Source organism: Gopherus evgoodei, chromosome 15, assembly GCF_007399415.2.
Source record: "Gopherus evgoodei ecotype Sinaloan lineage chromosome 15, rGopEvg1_v1.p, whole genome shotgun sequence".
In the NCBI taxonomy this organism is placed as follows: domain Eukaryota; kingdom Metazoa; phylum Chordata; order Testudines; family Testudinidae; genus Gopherus; species Gopherus evgoodei.
In genome coordinates this window covers 27,701,661-27,720,576 of record NC_044336.1, presented here as the reverse complement: position 1 = coordinate 27,720,576, position 18,916 = coordinate 27,701,661, and the positions used below count along the sequence as shown (strand labels likewise).

Genomic DNA, 18,916 nt, shown 5'->3' with positions numbered 1-18,916 from the left:
GGTGATAGGGAATAGCCAGCATGGATTTGTAAAGAACAAATCGTGTCAAACTAATCTGATAGCGTTCTTTGATAGGATAACGAGCCTTGTGGATAAGGGAGAAGCGGTGGATGTGATATACCTAGACTTTAGTAAGGCATTTGATACAGTCTCGCATGATATTCTTATAGATAAGCTAGGAAAGTACAATTTAGATGGGGCTACTATAAGATGGGTGCATAACTGGCTGGATAACCGTACTCAGAGAGTAGTTGTTAATGGCTCCCAATCCTGCTGGAAAGGTATAACAAGTGGGGTTCCGCAGGGGTCTGTTTTGGGACCGGTTCTGTTCAATATCTTCATCAACGATTTAGATGTTGGCATAGAAAGTACGCTTATTAAGTTTGCGGACGATACCAAACTGGGAGGGATTGCAACTGCTTTGGAGGACAGGGTCAAAATTCAAAATGATCTGGACAAGTTGGAGAAATGGTCTGAGGTAAACAGGATGAAGTTCAATAAAGATAAATGCAAAGCGCTCCACTTAGGAAGGAACAATCAGTTTCACACATACAGAATGGGAAGAGACTGTCTAGGAAGGAGTATGGCAGAAAGAGATCTAGGGGTCATAGTAGACCACAAGCTTAATATGAGTCAACAGTGTGATACTGTTGCAAAAAAAGCAAACGTGATTCTGGGATGCATTAACAGGTGTGTTGTAAACAAGACACGAGAAGTCATTCTTCCGCTTTACTCTGCGCTGGTTAGGCCTCAACTGGAGTATTGTGTCCAGTTCTGGGCACCGCATTTCAAGAAAGATGTAGAGAAATTGGAGAGGGTCCAGAGAAGAGCAACGAGAATGATTAAAGGTCTTGAGAACATGACCTATGAAGGAAGGCTGAAGGAATTGGGTTTGTTTAGTTTGGAAAAGAGAAAACTGAGAGGGGACATGATAGCAGTTTTCAGGTATCTAAAAGGGTGTCATCAGGAGGAGGGAGAAAACTTGTTCACCTTAGCCTCCAATGATAGAACAAGAAGCAATGGGCTTAAACTGCAGCAAGGGAGATTTAGGTTGGACATTAGGAAAAAGTTCCTAACTGTCAGGGTAGTTAAACACTGGAATAGATTGCCTAGGGAAGTTGTGGAATCTCCATCGCTGGAGATATTTAAGAGTAGGTTAGATAAATGTCTATCAGGGATGGTCTAGACAGTATTTGGTCCTGCCATGAGGGCAGGGGACTGGACTCGATGACCTCTCGAGGTCCCTTCCAGTCCTAGAGTCTATGAGTCTATAAAACCATGGCTGTGTTCAGCAGCAGACGGTCCTGATTTGTCAGATCCCCAGAGAAGTCTTGTGCTGCAGCGTTCCATGAGCTCCCCTGCTTTCGCATTCCCTTCCTCTGCTTCAGGAGGCTGAGTGTGGTTTGAGCATGATGAGATCGGGCCAGTAGAGGCTTATACTCCAGCAGTTGGGTTTGGGGCACCACACCTGAAATCAGACTGATTTTTCCCTTTGCAGGATTCAATGTACGAAAAGATTGGAGCCTGCGCTCAGGAGGACCAAATCAACCATCTGCGGGAAGATGGACGCTTTCTGGAGAGCTATCTGAAGAGGAACAACCAAGAAACCCTTCGGGAGTCCTCGATTGAGTACCTGCAGGGGGTGGCCAGGGTCCGGCTGTGCCTGGATAGGGCTGCCGAGCTGCTCTTGGAAACGCAGAGACCTAAAGGCAAGTTGGGCTCTCCTGCAGTCAATGAAAATGCTAACATGTCAAAGGCTAAATCCAGGATACAGGCCACTCTGATTGACTTGCTAGACATTTCCGTCTCTCTGCGTCGCTGTGCCTCACGGCAGTACGTGCACAGGGGGAAATCAGCCTGTCTGCTTTTTCGTTTTTTTGTACAGCTTTTGTTTTTACTCCTGATCTTTGGTCGAGAAGCTGCATTAGATCTGTATCTGTCCCTTTACCATGCAGTTTTAGGGAGTGTCTGTACAAACACTTTGCAACAAGTTGGTATGTAAATCCACCCTGCACTAAGGGTCTGTGCAGACCCTTCTGCTGCTCACTGAAAGTTCTCTGTAATCTGCTCCCATTTCAAAGCCAGTAGATCAAAGTGCACCATGGAATTTTTAGTGCATGGCAGCAAGAGGCATATATATGGACGCTTAGCATGGGGTAGGTTTGTACCTCAGCATGCTGTGAACTAAGTATTCATATAGACAAGCCTGTCACAGAAGCCTACCTATATTGAATAACCAAACCTGTACCCTGCAACCTGCAGTCGAAAGTAATTAAATAGAGGCCACGGCTTTGAAATGGAGACTTACCAGCTCAGCACTGATAATAGAATTGTTAATGAAACTTAAATGAAGTCACATAACTGAAGCTCCTCTAGTCTCTTCCTAGCGGCAATGGAGTCTTACCACCTAGTTTTGAGGTAAATTTGTCAAAACTGCCCAGAAGTGATCAGGTCCCTGAGGAGCTGAAGTCTCATTGAAAAGTCAATAGGCATCAGATCCCTAACTCTGTTAGCTTTAGACTAAGGGTAACATTTTCAAAAGCGGCTAAGACCATTTGCTCTCCATTATAGAAGTGCCCATATCAAGATTTCTCTAGCCACAGGATAAGGGCATTTTGATCCCTGTATATTCCTGGGTAAGCACATCTGAGAAGGAGGGGCTACTAAGATCTCGAATAGTGGATCAGATGAGTGAAATGGATCCCAATGCTGTGGCCAGTTCTGACAGCAACAGCTGACCAAGATAAGAAATTTTTACTGACTTTTATTCTTCCCACAGAGTGGGATAAGGCAGTAGACAAGCAGCAATACCTTCAGAAAGTAATGAGGTTCTGTAGGCTGGCTGGGAATGATTGGTACCGAGTTTACCTGGTCCGAAAGCTGGCTAACCAATATGGGATGGAGTTTGCTCAGAAGCTTTCAGATGAGAGTCAGTTTCATTGGGTATTCCCAGCGGAAATCATTCAACAACAGGTAAAGCAAACATATCTCCCTGACTCATCTTTTCCTTAACAATTTATGTTTCTGAATGCTGTTTCCTCCTCTTGGGTTTTTTTGTATTTTCATTTTTTCATGTGTCTGATGGTGTGTGGCTCTCTGGTACTGTCATGCGGGGCTGGAGCAGTTAGGGATGGGAGTAACCTACTCCAGTATCCCTGCCTTCCGTAGAGAGGAATTTCTTCTGACCTGCAGAAAGGCCATTATTTTGCTTGTGTCAAAGCCTGGCTCCCAGAGCAGTAACATCCCAAGCAGAACCAACCTCCCTGTCTGACTGGCAGCCTGGAAGAGGCGACACCAAACACTCGTCCTAGCTGGGAAGTCAGAGCCCTTCTCCCTGCACACAGCATTTTAGTTAAAATAGAAATTAATCCCATCCCCCAACAGACAACAGAGTTCTGTGGAACAGTTTCCCACTTGTAAGGTGACGTTCTTAAAGTCTGCCCAGTATTCACACTGTGTGTGGGTGGGTTGTTTGTTCTTTGTTGCTACAGAGGGACCAGCCTAGTCAGATTGATCGGTACTTGGTATGTGGCGAGAACTACAGAGTCCTGCGTGATGCTGTGGGAAAAGCAATGATTGAGTGCAAGATGAAGGGCGTTGCAGAAGCACAGAAGGTAAGACTCTTCTCCCCGGTCAGCACAGATGTTCCCCTTTAGGTAGGACTTAGGGTGATCCTTTGCAGAGATTTAGAGGACAAGTGTTTTACCTCTTAATGCTTTGCTGTTAGCCATTCCCTCCCCTCTCTCTCACATGCCTGAGGCAGAGATTTTTCTTTGCTTGCTGTTCTGATGGCTTTTAACTGGGCCTGATCTTTGTTCTCTGACATGCATCTCGACCATTGTATGCAAGATTTGGATGATTGTCCCGTCTCCAGTGCTGTTTGCCAATCACATCATCCTTCCGACCACTCTCTCCCCTTTTAAAAATGTTCTGTGAAGCACTTCTTGAATAACAGGCTTACGCTCTGTGCAACCAACTGGCTGAGGGATTAAGTGGGTTTTCCATGCAGGCTGTGCTTCCTTTCACTGCCTTTTGATATTTATGTAATTTCAAAACTTAATAACTAGACGTGTCGTGAAGTAGGTGTGCATGTAAAACATGCTGACAGATACTGTATACTTTTAATTTTCTCCTGTTTCCCTACCTCTTCATACATTGCTTGTTCTCCTTGATTGTGAGCTGCTCAGGGTATGACCTGTGTCTTCCTGTTAGTGCATCACCTCCAAGGCCCCAGTTATGATTGGAGCCTGTGGATGCTACAGTAATATGAACAGTTAATAATAGCTTCCAGTGTGGTTAAGTGTGTACTGTCTAGTTGGGGCAACAGATGAGTGGCAGGTTGGCTGGACCAGGGAAGTTCAGAAAATATTTGTGGTGGATAGAAAAAGGGTCTGCTTGACTGGTGTTTCAGATACCCAGTGAGTTTTTACATTGTGTTCAGGACAATGGACTTCCCTGCAAGCAGGTTCTTGTGAGGTTCTAACAGGGAATGGTGGAAATTCACATAAACATAAACTGCTCCCTCTGCAGAGGGGCACTTTCTCAGAAAACGCGGGGCCAGGACCATGGCTTTTATTATGCCATGCCTTCTCATGTGTGAATAGCCATTTCCTTTGCCTGTCACCTTCTGTGGCAATGGGAGAGTGACATACGTCAGGGTTGAGGGGAAATGTACATGTCTGTTACTGAGCGAAGATTGCAGTGACAGCTGAGGTAGCACAGATGTAGTCCCTTATCCTCTGCATAACCAGTTTCTCTTGTTTTTCAGGCATGTAACAGCTCTGGGTCTGCACAAGCTGTTCACCTGCTCTTGGCTATTTTCAGGGAGCTCACTGCTCTGTATGGATGCAGGAACACAAGCCTCCACCCCAGAAAGGAGGTGAGAGAGCTTGCACCATTGGCAACTTGTAGACTGCCAGGGAACAGACTTGTTTCCTTCTGAGAAGAAGAAGCTTTAGATCACAGATGTGAGAGAACATCCTTTACCCTTCTGCCCAAAATGCAGTTCTGAGAGCATCGGGCAGAGATTAGCTGAAGAGAAATCCGAATGTCTTCCAAGGGGGGGAACCTGCTCCCTATCTAACCTAGGGCTCTATCGGACCCTATTTACTGTAGTATCTGAGCACTTCAGAGTCTTAACAACTCTTGTTCAGTAGGGAAGTACCATAGTTACAGGTAGGGAATGGAGACAGAGACTAAGTGGCTTGCCCAAGGTGTCAAAAGTCTGTGGCAGAGCAGGAAATTGAAACCCTGATCTCACACATCTCAGGCCATTGTCCTAGCCTAGTCACTGAACCATCCTTCGTCTGCATACACTGAAGGACCAACTCCAGTAACTAGACAGTCAGTTACTTCAAGGCACTGGGGGTATCGCACTTCACTAGATTATGTATAAAGAGCTGCTGGACCTTTGTGTCTGGCTGGCAATCAGGTACTTTATTTTCCCTTTTGTAATGTTTACCTTCAGCAATGTGATGCTATGAACAAGTTCATCGAAAGCTCCAAAGCCCTGAATTCTCCAGCCCTGAAGCAGTTTGCAGCATCTCTTGTGACAAACAGTCTCCCATCACTGGCAGTGAGTCTGCAACACTTCAGCCCCAGCGGGGCACTGATTGAAATAGTCGTTCACACTGCAGCCCTCTTACTGTGCGGGCAGAATCGAGTCCTCAAACCACTGAGGAACCTGGCCTTCTCTCCTGCCACCATGCAGGTAAGAAACCTGGTCTGTCCATGGCATTCTATAGCAGAACCCTGAAACCAGGCCTCGGATTCAGCCAGTCCATGCCAGTGCTGGTTCCTCTTTCATGCTGCCTTCTTACGCTCCAGAACCTGAGTTTCATTTAAAAAAAAAAGAAAGTATCTAGCTATTATTGAGAGGTTGAGATACTCTCATGTCATGTTTTCAAGGCTAACCGATACAGTGACTTCTGCCAGTGTGTGCAGACTCTGAACCAATCGATCTGAGGGGTCCCATTCATCTCCCTGAGCACTAACTGGGATACCCAGTGCTAACTCTTGGATTATTAATTATTTCACGGTTCATCCAAAGCATGCAGGAAAGGAGTGGGAGGGTCATGCTATGAAGAGCTGCGCAATCTAGTCTGAGTAACAGCTTGTTATGGCCCCATGAGTGAGTGGGCTTAGGAGAGTGCCAGTTTTTCTCCACCTCCTAATCAGGAAGGATTTAAGGAGTCTAGCAGTGTTCAGCGGGGTACAAAAGGGAAGCCAAGCTCAAGAAACTGAGAGAGCATCATCGCCTGCCCAGTCTACTGGGAGTGGTGTCTCACAGGTGGACTATATTTTGTGGGCACTTGGAGAAGTAACATCACCTTTGTTTTTCTTTTAACCCCAATGTGACTTAAAACCATCCCCATTCTGCTTCTCCTACCTTCCTGGCCTAGGAAGCCTGGCCAGGAATCCCACTGTAGCCTGTCAACCTCCTTCCTTAATTGGCTGGAGGGTTTGTGGAGTAATGCCCCCTTCCCTCCTTAGGGCTGAGCCTACTGCTTCCTCAGCAACATTGTGAATATGAAGTTTTCTTACTTTTGAGTAGAAATCACCATTGTTTTGCCTCTCCCTTTCTCCTGATTTCCTTGCACTGATGAGCAATTGACAATCTACCACAGCCTTAATGTTCTCTTATGTTAATTTAACTTGAAAACAGGTGTGTTGCTGAGCCACTGCTGTAATCATGTATTTATTCATGTGAATGTTTTCTAGAATTCTTTTCTGCCCACAATGCCTGAAGATATGATGATTCAGGCTGTGAATTGGGAGGGAATGAAGCAGCTGCGCTGGTATGGTAAGTATCCCTGAGTGGATTTGGCAGCAGTATAGGAAGAGCCATTGCCTGAGAATAACTGTTCCAAAAAGTTCAGCTAGGTGTCTGTGGAGCAGGAGTTTAGTATATATGTTGTGCCTAAAAGGAATTTCATATTATTTTCCATGCTTACAAAACCCAGTTAGTATACGGTGGCAAAGTCTCCCAGGGATTTCTGTCTAGTTTTTTTATATGACCTAGTCAACATAGAGACAGAATGACCTCTGGCTTCTGTGTGGGCAGCTAATACGATTCCTATGTGGTCCAAGAATTTTACTACTTTCCACCAGATCTGGATCTGCAAGTATATTTCTTGCTCTCAGGTTGTGTGTGTGTGTGTGTATGTGCGCACACAAAGAGGGGAATGTGTGGGTTTTATTTGTTTTAAAAATGCACCTCTGTCCTGCTCACAGTACCATGCTGTTGATTTCTTTGTCTCACAGTATGTCCAAATGGCCATCCCTGCACTATTGGAGAGGTAAGCGTTTGGGCTCGGGTGGTGGGTTATTTCGTTAAAAGCTGCCTACGCTATATTTTATTTGCTCATACAGCTTGCTTGCATTTAACTTTGAGATGTAATTAAATAGCAATCATTACAGCATTGCATGGGGAATGTTGGAACAGCTACTGTACTCCAAGTGGTAATACAGCCTCTTTCAGTGAGTGACAGCTTTCCAGTTAGCAAGTTGCATGTAGCATTCAAGTGTTGGGAAGTTGCTTCTCTCTTCATAGGCCTGTAAAATGCCCCCCCCCCCCCTTAAACCCATCTTGCTTGACAGATATGACGATATGCTGGACAAACCTTATTGAATTGAAACAATGAGAAGTCCAGTGGCACCTTAAAGATTAACAGATTTATTTGGGCATAAGCTTTCTTGGATAAAACCCCCCACTTCTTCAGATGCTGTGTGGTAACTTGTATAACTGTGGTAATGACACTGTGTACTATCTCTGAGGAGAGAGGCAAAGAAGGCAGGCTTAGACAGTCTGGGAAAATCACAGTATAGTTAGGGAACTTTGCAGCCTGGAAATACACTGGTCAATACCCCCAAGAGATGCGATGGCTGGGGAGGCCAGAAGTGCCCCTGCTGTACTGAGGAGAACTACAACTGCAATTGCCCTGAACCATCTTTTCACAATTGTACCCATGTAAAAGCAATGACCCACATCGACAGGTACCTCACTGTGCGAGGCCTGGACTTAGAACTAAATCGAGCCAAGACTGTGGCTCAGAGTCTGAATCTGCTCCATTTCTCTGGGTCTGAGATGTTGCGCCTTTGCCTCTCTCTGGGATTCATTAATCTGTGTCACTTCTTCTCTCTTTGCCAGTGTGGTCGTCCCATGGAACAGAGCCGGTGTGTTGATTGCAATGCTCCGATTGGAGGTTTACAACACATTCCTGTCCGTGGCTTTCAGGGAGTCCAGTACGTTTTAACTACTTTAACTTTTTCAGTGCTGAATTATGTAACACTTGCATTCGCCACAGAAGCTATACAGATGTGCCCCATCCTGGTGTCTCAACTGAATCAATGTTCTCTTGAAAACTGCTGCTAGCGAAGGGCTTAACCTGATCGCAGAGGCCAGTCGAGGTCTAGTTCTGCCGTGACCAGCTAAAAGCTGGGGTTTGTCAGTCGAGTGTCATTCTGATTTTTCACCTCTTCAGTCCTCCTCAGTTGCGCTGTTACCCTCTTTCCTGTACAGTTCTTAACTACTGTTGAATTATCAGCTGAATTTTCTTTGGCAACCTTCGGTTGACATCCTACACCTGACCAGCCTGCACAGAGCATGTGGTCTATTAGAACGCTTTAGAGGCTGTGATTCATGGGTTCGCCCCTGGCCCAGCCAGGTTGGCATTTACCGCCATGACGTGTTAATTTTATGACCATTAGCGCTAACAGTGGCGGTTTCTGACCTGCCTAGCACCTAGTGGCTAATCCTGACCCTTAGCGAACAGTGGCTATATGGTACCTCTTCATAGAAGATACATTTAGGGGAAGATGCCCTGTGGAGTGGGGTGGGAGCTGCCAGCTGATGAGGTAAGTGAATCAGGCTATCGCAGTGCGAAACCCATCTGTAGTGATCAGCCTTTTCTTATCACCTTTCCAGTGCAAGAGCCTTAAATTGCAGCATGGTATCAATAGCAGTTAGATATGGAAAGATTCTGTTTGTGTTTCACCCTCTCTCTCTCTTGTTTTTTCACATCAAGACAGAAAATTCACTGTGCATAATTTTATACAGGAATTTCACAGACAGAACTCAAACTGGCCACGTGCTCGGGGATCCCAGAAACAGAGAAGCAATGGTAGCATCCGAGAGGGAGATGTCGCCGGTTGTCTTCATTGTGATTCGCTTGCTCACTCACTTGGCAATGCTGCTGGGAGCCACAGAAGATCCGCAGGTATTGGAAATCATGCACGTTGTCTGAACAGAGTAACTTCCCATGTGGAATTTTGGTAAGACTCCTCATACAGTCAGTGCTGCGAAAAGCCTCCAGCTTCTTCACAGTTGCTTCCAGAGGTGCTGTTACCAGTGCATGCTGGCAAGACAAGCTGCTGTCGCAGGCACATAACTTCAAGCCCCCTCTCTAATTTCAGAACATAAGAACGGCCACACTGGGTCAGACTAAAGGTCCATCTAGCCCAGTATCCTGTCGGCCGACAGTGGCCAATGCCAGGTGCCCGAGAGGGAATGAACAGAGCAGGGAATCATCAAGTGATCCATCCCGTTGCCCATTCCCAGCTTGTGGCAAACAGAGGCTAAGGACACCGTCCCTGCCCATCCTGGCTAATAGCCATTCATAGCGGGAGGAGGGATAGCTCAGTGGTTTGAGCAGTGGCCTGCTAAACCCAGGGCTGTGAGTTTAGTCCTTGAGGGGGCTATTTAGGGAACTGGAGTAAAAATCTGTCTGGGGATTGGTCCTGCTTTGAGCAGGGGGTTGGACTAGATACCTACTGAGGTCCCTTCCAGCCCTGATCTTCTATGATTCGGTGATAGACCTGTCCTCCAGGAACTTGTTCAGTTCTTTTTTTGAACCCTTTTCTAGTCTTGGCCTTCACAACATCCACTGGCAAGGAGTTCCACAGGTTGACTCTGTGTTGTGTGGAAAAAATGCTTCCTTTTGTGTTAAACCTGCTGGTGACCCCCAGTTCTTGTGTTATGAGAAGGCATAAATACATTTGTACAAGTGATAAAACCCAGTTTCAAAAATAGCGTATCTTCCAAGCACAGTGAGTCTGGTATGTTTCATTCACAAACAGGGTTAAAGAGAAGGGTTGTTCTGTCCATTCCCCAAAGAGAGATGAAAGCACGAATCCTACTTTGTAGTGATTTGTTGGGACACTTCAGAAAAGCTAAAGTCTATTTTCCAGACGGTGTCACATTAAAATGGAAGCTGGGGCAGAAACATATCTAAGGGCAGCGCTGTCTTCCCCCAGGTTTGTAGTGAATTAATGATTGAACCTCGTGTGTGTAGATACCTGCATATAGTCCTGTCCCAGGGGTAGGTCTTCTCTAAGATGTATAAGACTCAAAGATGTTGGGCTTGGTAAGAGCGACAGAGTCCTGTGGCACCTTATAGACTAACAGACGTATTGGAGCAAAAGCTTTCGTGGGTGGGGATACCCACTTCATCGGATGCATGCCCGTGAATACCCACTTCCAACGAAGTGGGTATTTATCCACGAAAGCTTATGCTAGTCTATGAGATGCCACAGGACTCTGTCACTTTTTACAGATCCAGACTCACTCAGACACCCCTCTGAAAGATGCTGGGTTTGCGTGCATCAGACTAGGGTTTTACACTGCTTCTTCTCACCCTTCTTGTTTTTTGTTCAAGTCTTTGCGAAGAATCCTAAAGCCGCCAGTGCAGGATCCAGTAGGCTTCCTCCAACAGCACATTGAGAAGGACCTGGAGCTGCTGACAAAAACTCTGGGAAAGAGTGCTGATGAGACCATCAACGTAGTTCATCTCCTCCTGTGCAGCCTCCTCAAGGAGCCCCACCAGCACCCAAACCAGTGTAAGGAAAAGTGCACTCGGACGGAATGTGGAAGGCAGCAGGGGGACAGTGTCGTCATTTTAAGTGTAGCAGTTGTATGGTTCCGCCACTGATAGCACAGCACCTGCTTGGGCAAAGCATTTCAGATTGGCAGCAGCAAAGCCAATTGGGGAGATCCAGAGCTTTAGTGATACCTATTTCCTATTCCTGCAAGCAGATGATCTGACTGATCATCGCTCTCCTACTGCTCAGGGCACTGGGGTTTAACCTGGTTTAGTAGAATCCTAGACTATCAGGGTTGGAAGGGACCTCAGGAGGTATCTAGTCCAACCCCCTGCTCAAAGCAGGACCCATCCCCAACTTTTTTTTTTTTTGCCCTAGACCCCTAAATGGCCCCCTCAGGGATTGAACTCACAACCCTGGGTTTAGCAGGCCAATGCTCAAACCAGTGAGTCATTGCATAACTGACGGTATGCTGTATGGAAAGGGTTTTCAGCTACAGAAACTGATGAGTTACTCAAAGAATGTAACAGTTACATAAACCTCAACAGATCAGGTGTAATGCCACCTTCTAAACTACAATAGGAAACCGTCAGAGAGAGTAGGATATGACTCAGGATGATTCTCAGTAGAATTTGAAGGTCTGAATCATGACACAATGGTCTTGCAGCAGATTTTATTATGGGGTTATTTATATGCAGGAGCTTGGTCTTAGTGGCTAGAGCACTGAACTGGGAGCCAAGATTCCTCAAGTTCTATTCTTCGTGCTGCCACCAACTCATGGTGTGACGTTGGACAAGTCACTTCATTTCTCTGTATTTATGTTTGAATATTTGTGGAATGTCTTATCTCCCTTCAGATGGGATTGAGGGATGGAATTAAAGTTTCTTAAGCACTGAAAGGTGAGGGGGGAGGGAAGGGGGGATTAAAGTGCTCAATTGGCTGTGCATTTTCTCTCCAGTGAGATCATTTAACATGGATGCCTGCCTAGATCTTAGGACCTCTGAAAGTGTAAGTGGCTTATCACACACTGACTGCAACTCACAAGGATGTCATATTCCCACGGGGAAATCTTAGGAGTTCAAGGAATCCCAAGTTCATTTTCCACTGACATGTTGTAAAATAACACACTGTATATGCCCCTGTTGCAGGGCCAGTTCGCTTTGATGACGCACTCTCCACTAAGGAGCACAGAAATGAATGGGAAAGAATTGTCGCAAACACCGTTATTATTCCTGAATTAAAGGTGAGATCCCACTGGACTTTCTGTATCTGACTGTTAACCTAAAAACGAACTCGAGCAGCCCAAAGACCACTTGGAATTCTGAACTGCAGTCCAGACCTGTGCTGATGTACAGACCCACCAATCCATAAATCCACTCTGCTCCATGCTTTTGAAAAGCACTGCTAATCCAGGCAGGTTAGCATTCACCTGTGCTGTCTAACCACTCCCTGGCACAGCTTCCACATCTGACATCATACCCTGGGACAACCACCTTACTCTGCCCGGGCAAGAGATAGAATCTAGGACCAAGAAGGGACTGTAGAGGATTCTGATAGACAAGTAGAAGTATCTCTTGGCTTTGGGAGGGATTGTCAGGCCCGGTTAGCAGCATGGAGTCAATCACAACTGACCTTTCCTGGTGCAGTATGTAAGGAACAGAAGACTTTAGGGATCATTGGGGTTGAGGCAGAGTGTGGAGAATAATTTTTTAGTATCAGTGGCTGTCCTGGTATGGATGTTAAATGCCCTGGCTATGAGCCCATCAGTGTTGACATCCTCCTGTGGTAACTGGCATTAAACTACCATGGAAATGTGGCAAAGCTGTTGCAAAATTCTCTCTTTATACCGCCATCAGCATATTCTCCCTCATAAATCCACCCACACACCCACCCCCCTTTCCAGAGATCCTTGTACTTAATTATATGGCAACACTGTTCCATTTTCCTCTGTCCTCAACGGTTTTGTGAGTGGAAGGGGTTGTGTTTCTGACACTGGGTCTTTTTAATGCAGGATTTGGACAAAATTCTTACAAAGTTAAATAAACAAATCAGTGAGGATGAGAGAATCTGTTCCAACCCAGTGGCGAAAATAGTGTACGGTGACCCCGTGACCTTCCTGTCCCAGCTACCCAAGGACAGCACCATGCATTGCTCACGGATGTGGAACTGCAGGAAGAGGATCTCAGTTGAGTACCTGGGGCATGTAGTCCAGCAGAAGGATGGCAAGGACATTGTGCCCATCCTCTGGAAGTTCCTGCAGAAGGTGAGTGTGCCGAGATCTATATCTGTCTCGGGACGCAATGATGAGTGACTGCAGGTTCAGAGATCCAGTCCCCAGCTAACACATCATCCTTAACAAAGGGGAAACTCCAACAGACAGCTTCATGTCTGTCTTTTTCTTTTCAATTATTTATGAATGTGATGCCTTTGATCTGAGAATGAAAACTGCTGTCAGCTACTTGTCAAAAACTGAAGTACATCAGTATGCCTCAAGAACACTTCGATATTCTAAAATCACAGATAAAGCATACAGGTAGTTTGTGTTAGTGTCTGTGAAGTGAAATCCATCAAGGGACCAGAAGCTAATTGGCCTCCCAAAGCCACCCTCTCTTTGGTTCAAGGTTAAACTGTGGTTTGTTAGCTGTTGTGTCCCTTTTAAAGAGTGAGGAGAGCAAATATGAGAAGAGAGGAAAGGGCAATTGAGCTGTTAATGGTACTGTGGGATCATTACTTGCATCACCTAAGCTCAACCTGGGTTCTGTCAGCCTTTGTTTCCCTGTGGAACACAGCTCTGCATAGCATGAAGCAGGCCAGCTGGTAGCTTGTTCCAAGACAATGTAGGGGTTAGTAGTAGCGAGATTGCCAGTGCAAGATTTGGGATAGTGGAGTGATGTGTTCAGACCCACTTATTGGGTGCATTGCTGTATGCAGGACCAGTTTCAGTTAGCAGGTGGCCTTCGGGGGCAGTTCCCAGGACAGCTGTGCAGAAGTCTTTTGAGATGGCATGGGTGCCAGCCACGAGGCAAAAGGGCAGTATCCTGATTTCATTTCGCATGTCTGCATGTGAGTCAGCAAGAAGCTTTCAAAAATATGGCCAAAGTAATGTCCTAAAGCACGAGATGGGATTACTCTTAGCTTGCATTGATAACAATAATATTTGCTCATGGAACCAATGCAATCTGATTGTGCAGTTTCTTAAAGTAAAATGGGAATCCCTCAATACGTCTCCCTCAATACGTGCAGGGAAGTCCAGTTTGGGTGGTGGTCTCTCATTGCCACTAATGTGCTTCACTCTCTATATGAATCACTGCCTAAGAGAACCTCCCACTCTTCCCCCTTCCTCCACCTATCTTTGTGACCTTCACTGGACAGGCAGCCTGGATATTACAGACTCTGGTGCAAGTGCCCTGGAGGGATTGACCACAGTGATGACTTCCCCAGTGACAAAGCACCTGAAAACAAGCCAAGTACTTGCTTCATTGGTATATGTAGGAAAATCAGACTGATATGGAGAAAGAATAGCATGAGCCCCTCTGCAAGGAGGATGCTCAAATTCAAGACATTCTCTATATTTTTATTTACATAAGCATTGTCTAGAGCACTGTACACTCGGTGAGTTTTGCATGTGTAAAGCACTGTGCTTTTTGTCATTAAACATTCAGAAATAGTTTAAATAAAAGCACACACCAAGGCTGCAAGTCTGTCTCCTTTGCAAGCCTGTCCAACCCTTTGAGCAGTCTCAGCACCTCCGGTATGAGCTGCCTTTGGATAACTACACCATATTCCTGGTGCCTCTCCCACTTTCTAGGAAGCTGAACTGAGGCTGGTTAAGTTTTTACCAGACATCCTGGCTCTGCAGAGAGACTTGGTGAAAAGATTCCAGAATATTACAGATGTGGAACACCGCACAATCAGAGACTTTGTCTCTAAATTCCACTCAGGTAAGACTGGCATGGGATGGTCCAATTTTAGTATTTCCAGTTTGTCATTAACAAAAGCGCACACAGTGCATCAGGCAAACGGTGTGAAGGGCTTGACACTCCGGGAGGTTCAGTGTAAAAGGGGACACGTCTCCTAAGCTTGAAAGCAAAGGCTGCGGTTTGAGCTCTGACTCCCGTTAAAGAAAGTGACACACCCTGACCCCTCAGCAGTCCTGGCCCCGCTGTGTGGAAGGCTATGGCTCCGCTACAGAGCTTACAGCTGCTCTAAGAAAGCTGTAGTGCTGCTAGTGCAGATGCTCTAAGCAGATGCCGACTGAATTACTCCAGGCCCTTGGGTGGCAGTAGATCTCCTGCCGACAGCGCTGTCCACACTGGCGCTTACATCGTTGTAACTTTTGTCGTGCCAGGGGTGGCTTATACACACCCGAGTGACCTAACTTGTACTGACTTTAGCTGTAGTGTGTACGTAGCCCAAGAGTCATCAGCTACTTTGAGAGAATGTGAGCACATGAACATGGAGGGTTTGCTTGAGATCTATGTTGGATGAATTACTGAAAGCTCAAGTGATGGTGTCGGAGGCTGGGATTTGCAGGGTTCCATAGCGTCGATCACATTTTAGTAAAAAAATTGCCCAGTGGACAGGATGGATCACACTCTGGTAACTACAGCAATTTCTTACAGGGAAAATTAACATTAGGAAAGTATTTAATGTAGCTTTCATGCTGTTTAGAAGCTGCTGTCCCAAGAGAGCTGACTCCCTCTGACCATCTAGCTAGTGTTCTGGAGTGCACTTGGAAAACCTATGTATTATGAGATTCAGAAGTGTGGTGAAAGGGTGTTTCAAGGATTCCTGGTTTTTGTGTTCTTCAGATGAGATGAGGAATCTGTGGCAAATCAGAGTGAACATATTTCTCTCTGTGTGGAACAAGTTGAGAAGATCGTTAGATACCAATGGTGAGTGTGCTGTGTACCTCTTGCCATTACTGGAATGGCAGGACTGGGGGGTCACTCAGCACCGGGTGATGGAAGATTGGCCCCTCGTTACCCTTTGGCAATCCAAGCTCCTTCCATCACTGATGCAGAGAGATGTACCTGAAAGCTGACTTTAGACATCAAGGTGTTGACAAATGGTGGAAACTTGTTTTCCCTTCTAATACTCTCTCTTGCCCCTACTCACCACCCCTTAATACTTAGGATGAGCTGCAAAAACAGCTGTGCTCTGGCTCCCTCTTCCTATTGTACACCCCATCCTAACCTGCCAAATGACTAGCTTCCTGTCCCAGCTCGGGAAAGGAAGCTCCACCTCTGGGGCTGTGAGCCTGTTGTGAAAGGCTTCTCTGCCCTGTTGCAGGTGAAATTAAGCTTCCCACAGGCTATTGTGATGCTGACTTGACCCTGGACAGCGAGTTTGAGAACCTCCTGCCACGCAGACGGGGTGTGGGCCTGTGCTCCACAGCCTTGGTCAGCTACCTCATCAGCCTGCACAACGACTTCATCTACACAGTGCAGAAACACTCAGCGGAAGCTAACAGGTACGTTAATGTGTCGGCTAGACACGCCGCTGGTTCTCTTTGTTACCGGCTGTCCCCTCAGCCTCCTCTTCCCACAGTAGTGAGTCAAGACTGCTCATTGGTCTGCAGCTCTGACTGTAACATAACGAAGCTTCCTCCTTTCCCACAGCTACTCCATCAGCCCTTCAGAGGTGGCTGATCTGCATGTGATCAGTTATGAGGTGGAGAGAGACCTGATCCCTCTGATCTTGTCCAATTGCCAGTACAGCGTGGAGAAAGGCGGGGAGACTCTGCAGGAGTTCAACCTGGAGAAGATCCAGCAGCAGGTCACCAGCAGGTTCCTGCAGGGGAAGCCGCTCATCACCCTAGTGGTAAGGAGGATGGGAGCTAGTTGCAGCTTTTTGCAGACAACTCTTCAGCCAGTGTTGGTGTTCATTTCACTGCTGTGCAGCTGGCATGTGCTACAACAGGGGCGACCAAAGTACATTCCACCAAGATCGACAACCTGCAGGCCTTATCTCACAGCCGTGCAATCTCTCCCTCTCTCTCTCCCGACAGGGAATACCCACCCTGGTGTACAGACATGACCGGAATTATGAGCATCTGTTTAATGACGTAAAGAGCAAACTCAATCAGGTGAGTCTCTGAGATGGAAGAAGTAGCAGGACAAGCAAGTGACCAAAGGCGTTTTCTAACTGGATAAAAATCAGAATTTACTCCTCCCACATGCACTTCTTGGGTTATAGGGACCCATGAGGAGGACACTCAGCTGTGCCTCATGTTTTAACCCATTTGTGCCTTAAATGCACACAGACCTAGTGTTCTCTCTTCAGTACATCCTGATTCAGGAAATGGAGGTAAACATCTTTATCTGTAGCTCCCTGTACTTTGAGACTTTGCCCTATATGGGGCTCCAGCAGGTTGGGCACCCATACGGCGCAGGTCTTCACTGCATAATGAAAGGGAATGATGAGGAATGCTAAGTGGTGACACTGTGTTTCCTCCAATTACAGAACTCCCTCCCCAACTCTATGATCAACATGATCAGTGGGGAACTGCAGTCCTACAATGACATCTGTGAAGCTCTGTCCGTTGCTGAAATCACGCTGGGATTCCTGGCCATGGCTGGAGAGGACCCAGATATGCTTCTGACCCATTACGTTGAAGTTATTTTGCAGATGGGGGATCAGACAAGCCCTCATGTGCTGAAGGTGAGTCGAGTGAGCAGATTCCCTGAGTCTACAAACTCATAAACACGTCCAGTCAGACTGCTCTCCAAGCCCAACAAGAGCCAGCTTTAAAAATTGGTATTAAAGACCCCATGTGCCCCAGGGCAAATAAGGTGATTTCATCTTTCCTGCACACACATGTGGAGGGAGGGTCTCAGCCAGCCAGCTTGTGGTGTTGGGTAGCGCTTTGTAACAATGACAGCAGAGCTGGGGCAGGAAGTGTGATGTGTCAAATTCACTTGCTTTGCAGATCCTTGGTGTCCTGCTAGGATTCAGGAACAAGGAGGGGAATCCTTGAGTCAGGTGATGCAAGTGCTGGGTATGATGTGGCACAGAGACCAAGAGAAGGCAAATACCATGGGAAGCCTCCACTGAAGGGCCAGCTTTCACCGGCACAGAACTGAATATACTCCCCTTATCTCTTAAGGGCGGTGGTGGGGTTTCTCTTCTCCCACTGATGGGCACAATAGTGCCAGAAGGGACTGTTTCTGGGACAGAGACAGGGGCGCTACCTGCTCTCCAGTTGCTGAAGTCATGCATTCCACCTTCACTTTCCCCTCCCTTTGCACAGGTGCTATAGGGATGAGCTGCTGGAGAGAGACGGAAGTGGGAGACTGCCTTTTGGAAAGCAGGCCTCCACACCCAGGGTGACAGGGCTGGCTGAGCTCCAGCTTGGGGAATCTTTGCTTTGTTTATGGTAATATGCCCTGATGTTTACTCCTGCTGATCACTGCTGTTTCACATCTGCTGGGTCACCCCACCTGCTTGCACAACCTTCCTGTGTTTACTCGAGTGCACAAGAAAAACCAGAATAGTCTTAATTGTTTTAAGCCTTTCCATGTTCTGCTGCAACACAGACCAGCGACGACTATGTGAACAGCAAGGTATTCCTGAGTGCATCCCTCCCATACAATTCTACTTCATTGGTGTGTTTCTCTTTCAGGCCCTAAGCCGATGTCACCTAAAGCACATCATAGCCCTGTGGCAGCTCCTCTCTACTCACAAGTCTGAGCAACTGCTGCGTCTCAAATGGGTATGAAAGTGTCTGGCCTCAGCATTCGGTTCAGTGTCTTTCCTTCTCCCCAGAGGAAACTGCTCACATGTGCGTGTTCTTGCTGTGCCTTCTAGGATCCCTTTGTGGATGTTCATACAGCCTATAAAGCTGAACTCAGTTCAGAGAACACCAAGCTCCTCAACACCTTCCTCATTCAGGCCGGGTTGGAGACCTTCCTGCAGGAACTGCACGAAATGATCATCCTGAAGTTGAAACATACCAAAGTTGGAGATGAGCTTAACCCCCTGTGGAGGTAATGGACTGCTCAGCCCAGAGCCTACTACCTTCACATGCTCATTTTTTATTTCTGTCATTTACATTGCAAAGGGGCAAAGAATTCCCTTAGTTTTTCCTGCTTTGGTG

At 46.6% G+C, this 18,916-nt stretch overlaps 1 protein-coding gene across 4 annotated transcripts in view; it reads left to right on the top strand.

Annotated features, from left to right (window-relative positions):
• RNF213 (ring finger protein 213) overlaps window positions 1–18,916 on the top strand; it is a 91,411-nt gene that overhangs the window by 69,770 nt on the left and 2,725 nt on the right. For all 4 annotated transcript variants that reach the window (XM_030534254.1, XM_030534253.1, XM_030534256.1 and 1 more), the window contains 20 exons: window positions 1,499–1,709; window positions 2,780–2,973; window positions 3,492–3,614; window positions 4,769–4,879; window positions 5,468–5,710; window positions 6,721–6,802; window positions 7,264–7,298; window positions 8,150–8,244; window positions 9,059–9,218; window positions 10,656–10,836; window positions 11,967–12,061; window positions 12,830–13,081; window positions 14,627–14,759; window positions 15,630–15,713; window positions 16,111–16,291; window positions 16,440–16,641; window positions 16,829–16,906; window positions 17,284–17,481; window positions 18,443–18,532; window positions 18,628–18,806. In XM_030534254.1, the coding sequence (XP_030390114.1) occupies window positions 1,499–1,709; window positions 2,780–2,973; window positions 3,492–3,614; window positions 4,769–4,879; window positions 5,468–5,710; window positions 6,721–6,802; window positions 7,264–7,298; window positions 8,150–8,244; window positions 9,059–9,218; window positions 10,656–10,836; window positions 11,967–12,061; window positions 12,830–13,081; window positions 14,627–14,759; window positions 15,630–15,713; window positions 16,111–16,291; window positions 16,440–16,641; window positions 16,829–16,906; window positions 17,284–17,481; window positions 18,443–18,532; window positions 18,628–18,806 (2,927 nt within the window). The remainder of the gene's footprint in view (window positions 1–1,498; window positions 1,710–2,779; window positions 2,974–3,491; window positions 3,615–4,768; window positions 4,880–5,467; window positions 5,711–6,720; window positions 6,803–7,263; window positions 7,299–8,149; window positions 8,245–9,058; window positions 9,219–10,655; window positions 10,837–11,966; window positions 12,062–12,829; window positions 13,082–14,626; window positions 14,760–15,629; window positions 15,714–16,110; window positions 16,292–16,439; window positions 16,642–16,828; window positions 16,907–17,283; window positions 17,482–18,442; window positions 18,533–18,627; window positions 18,807–18,916) is intronic.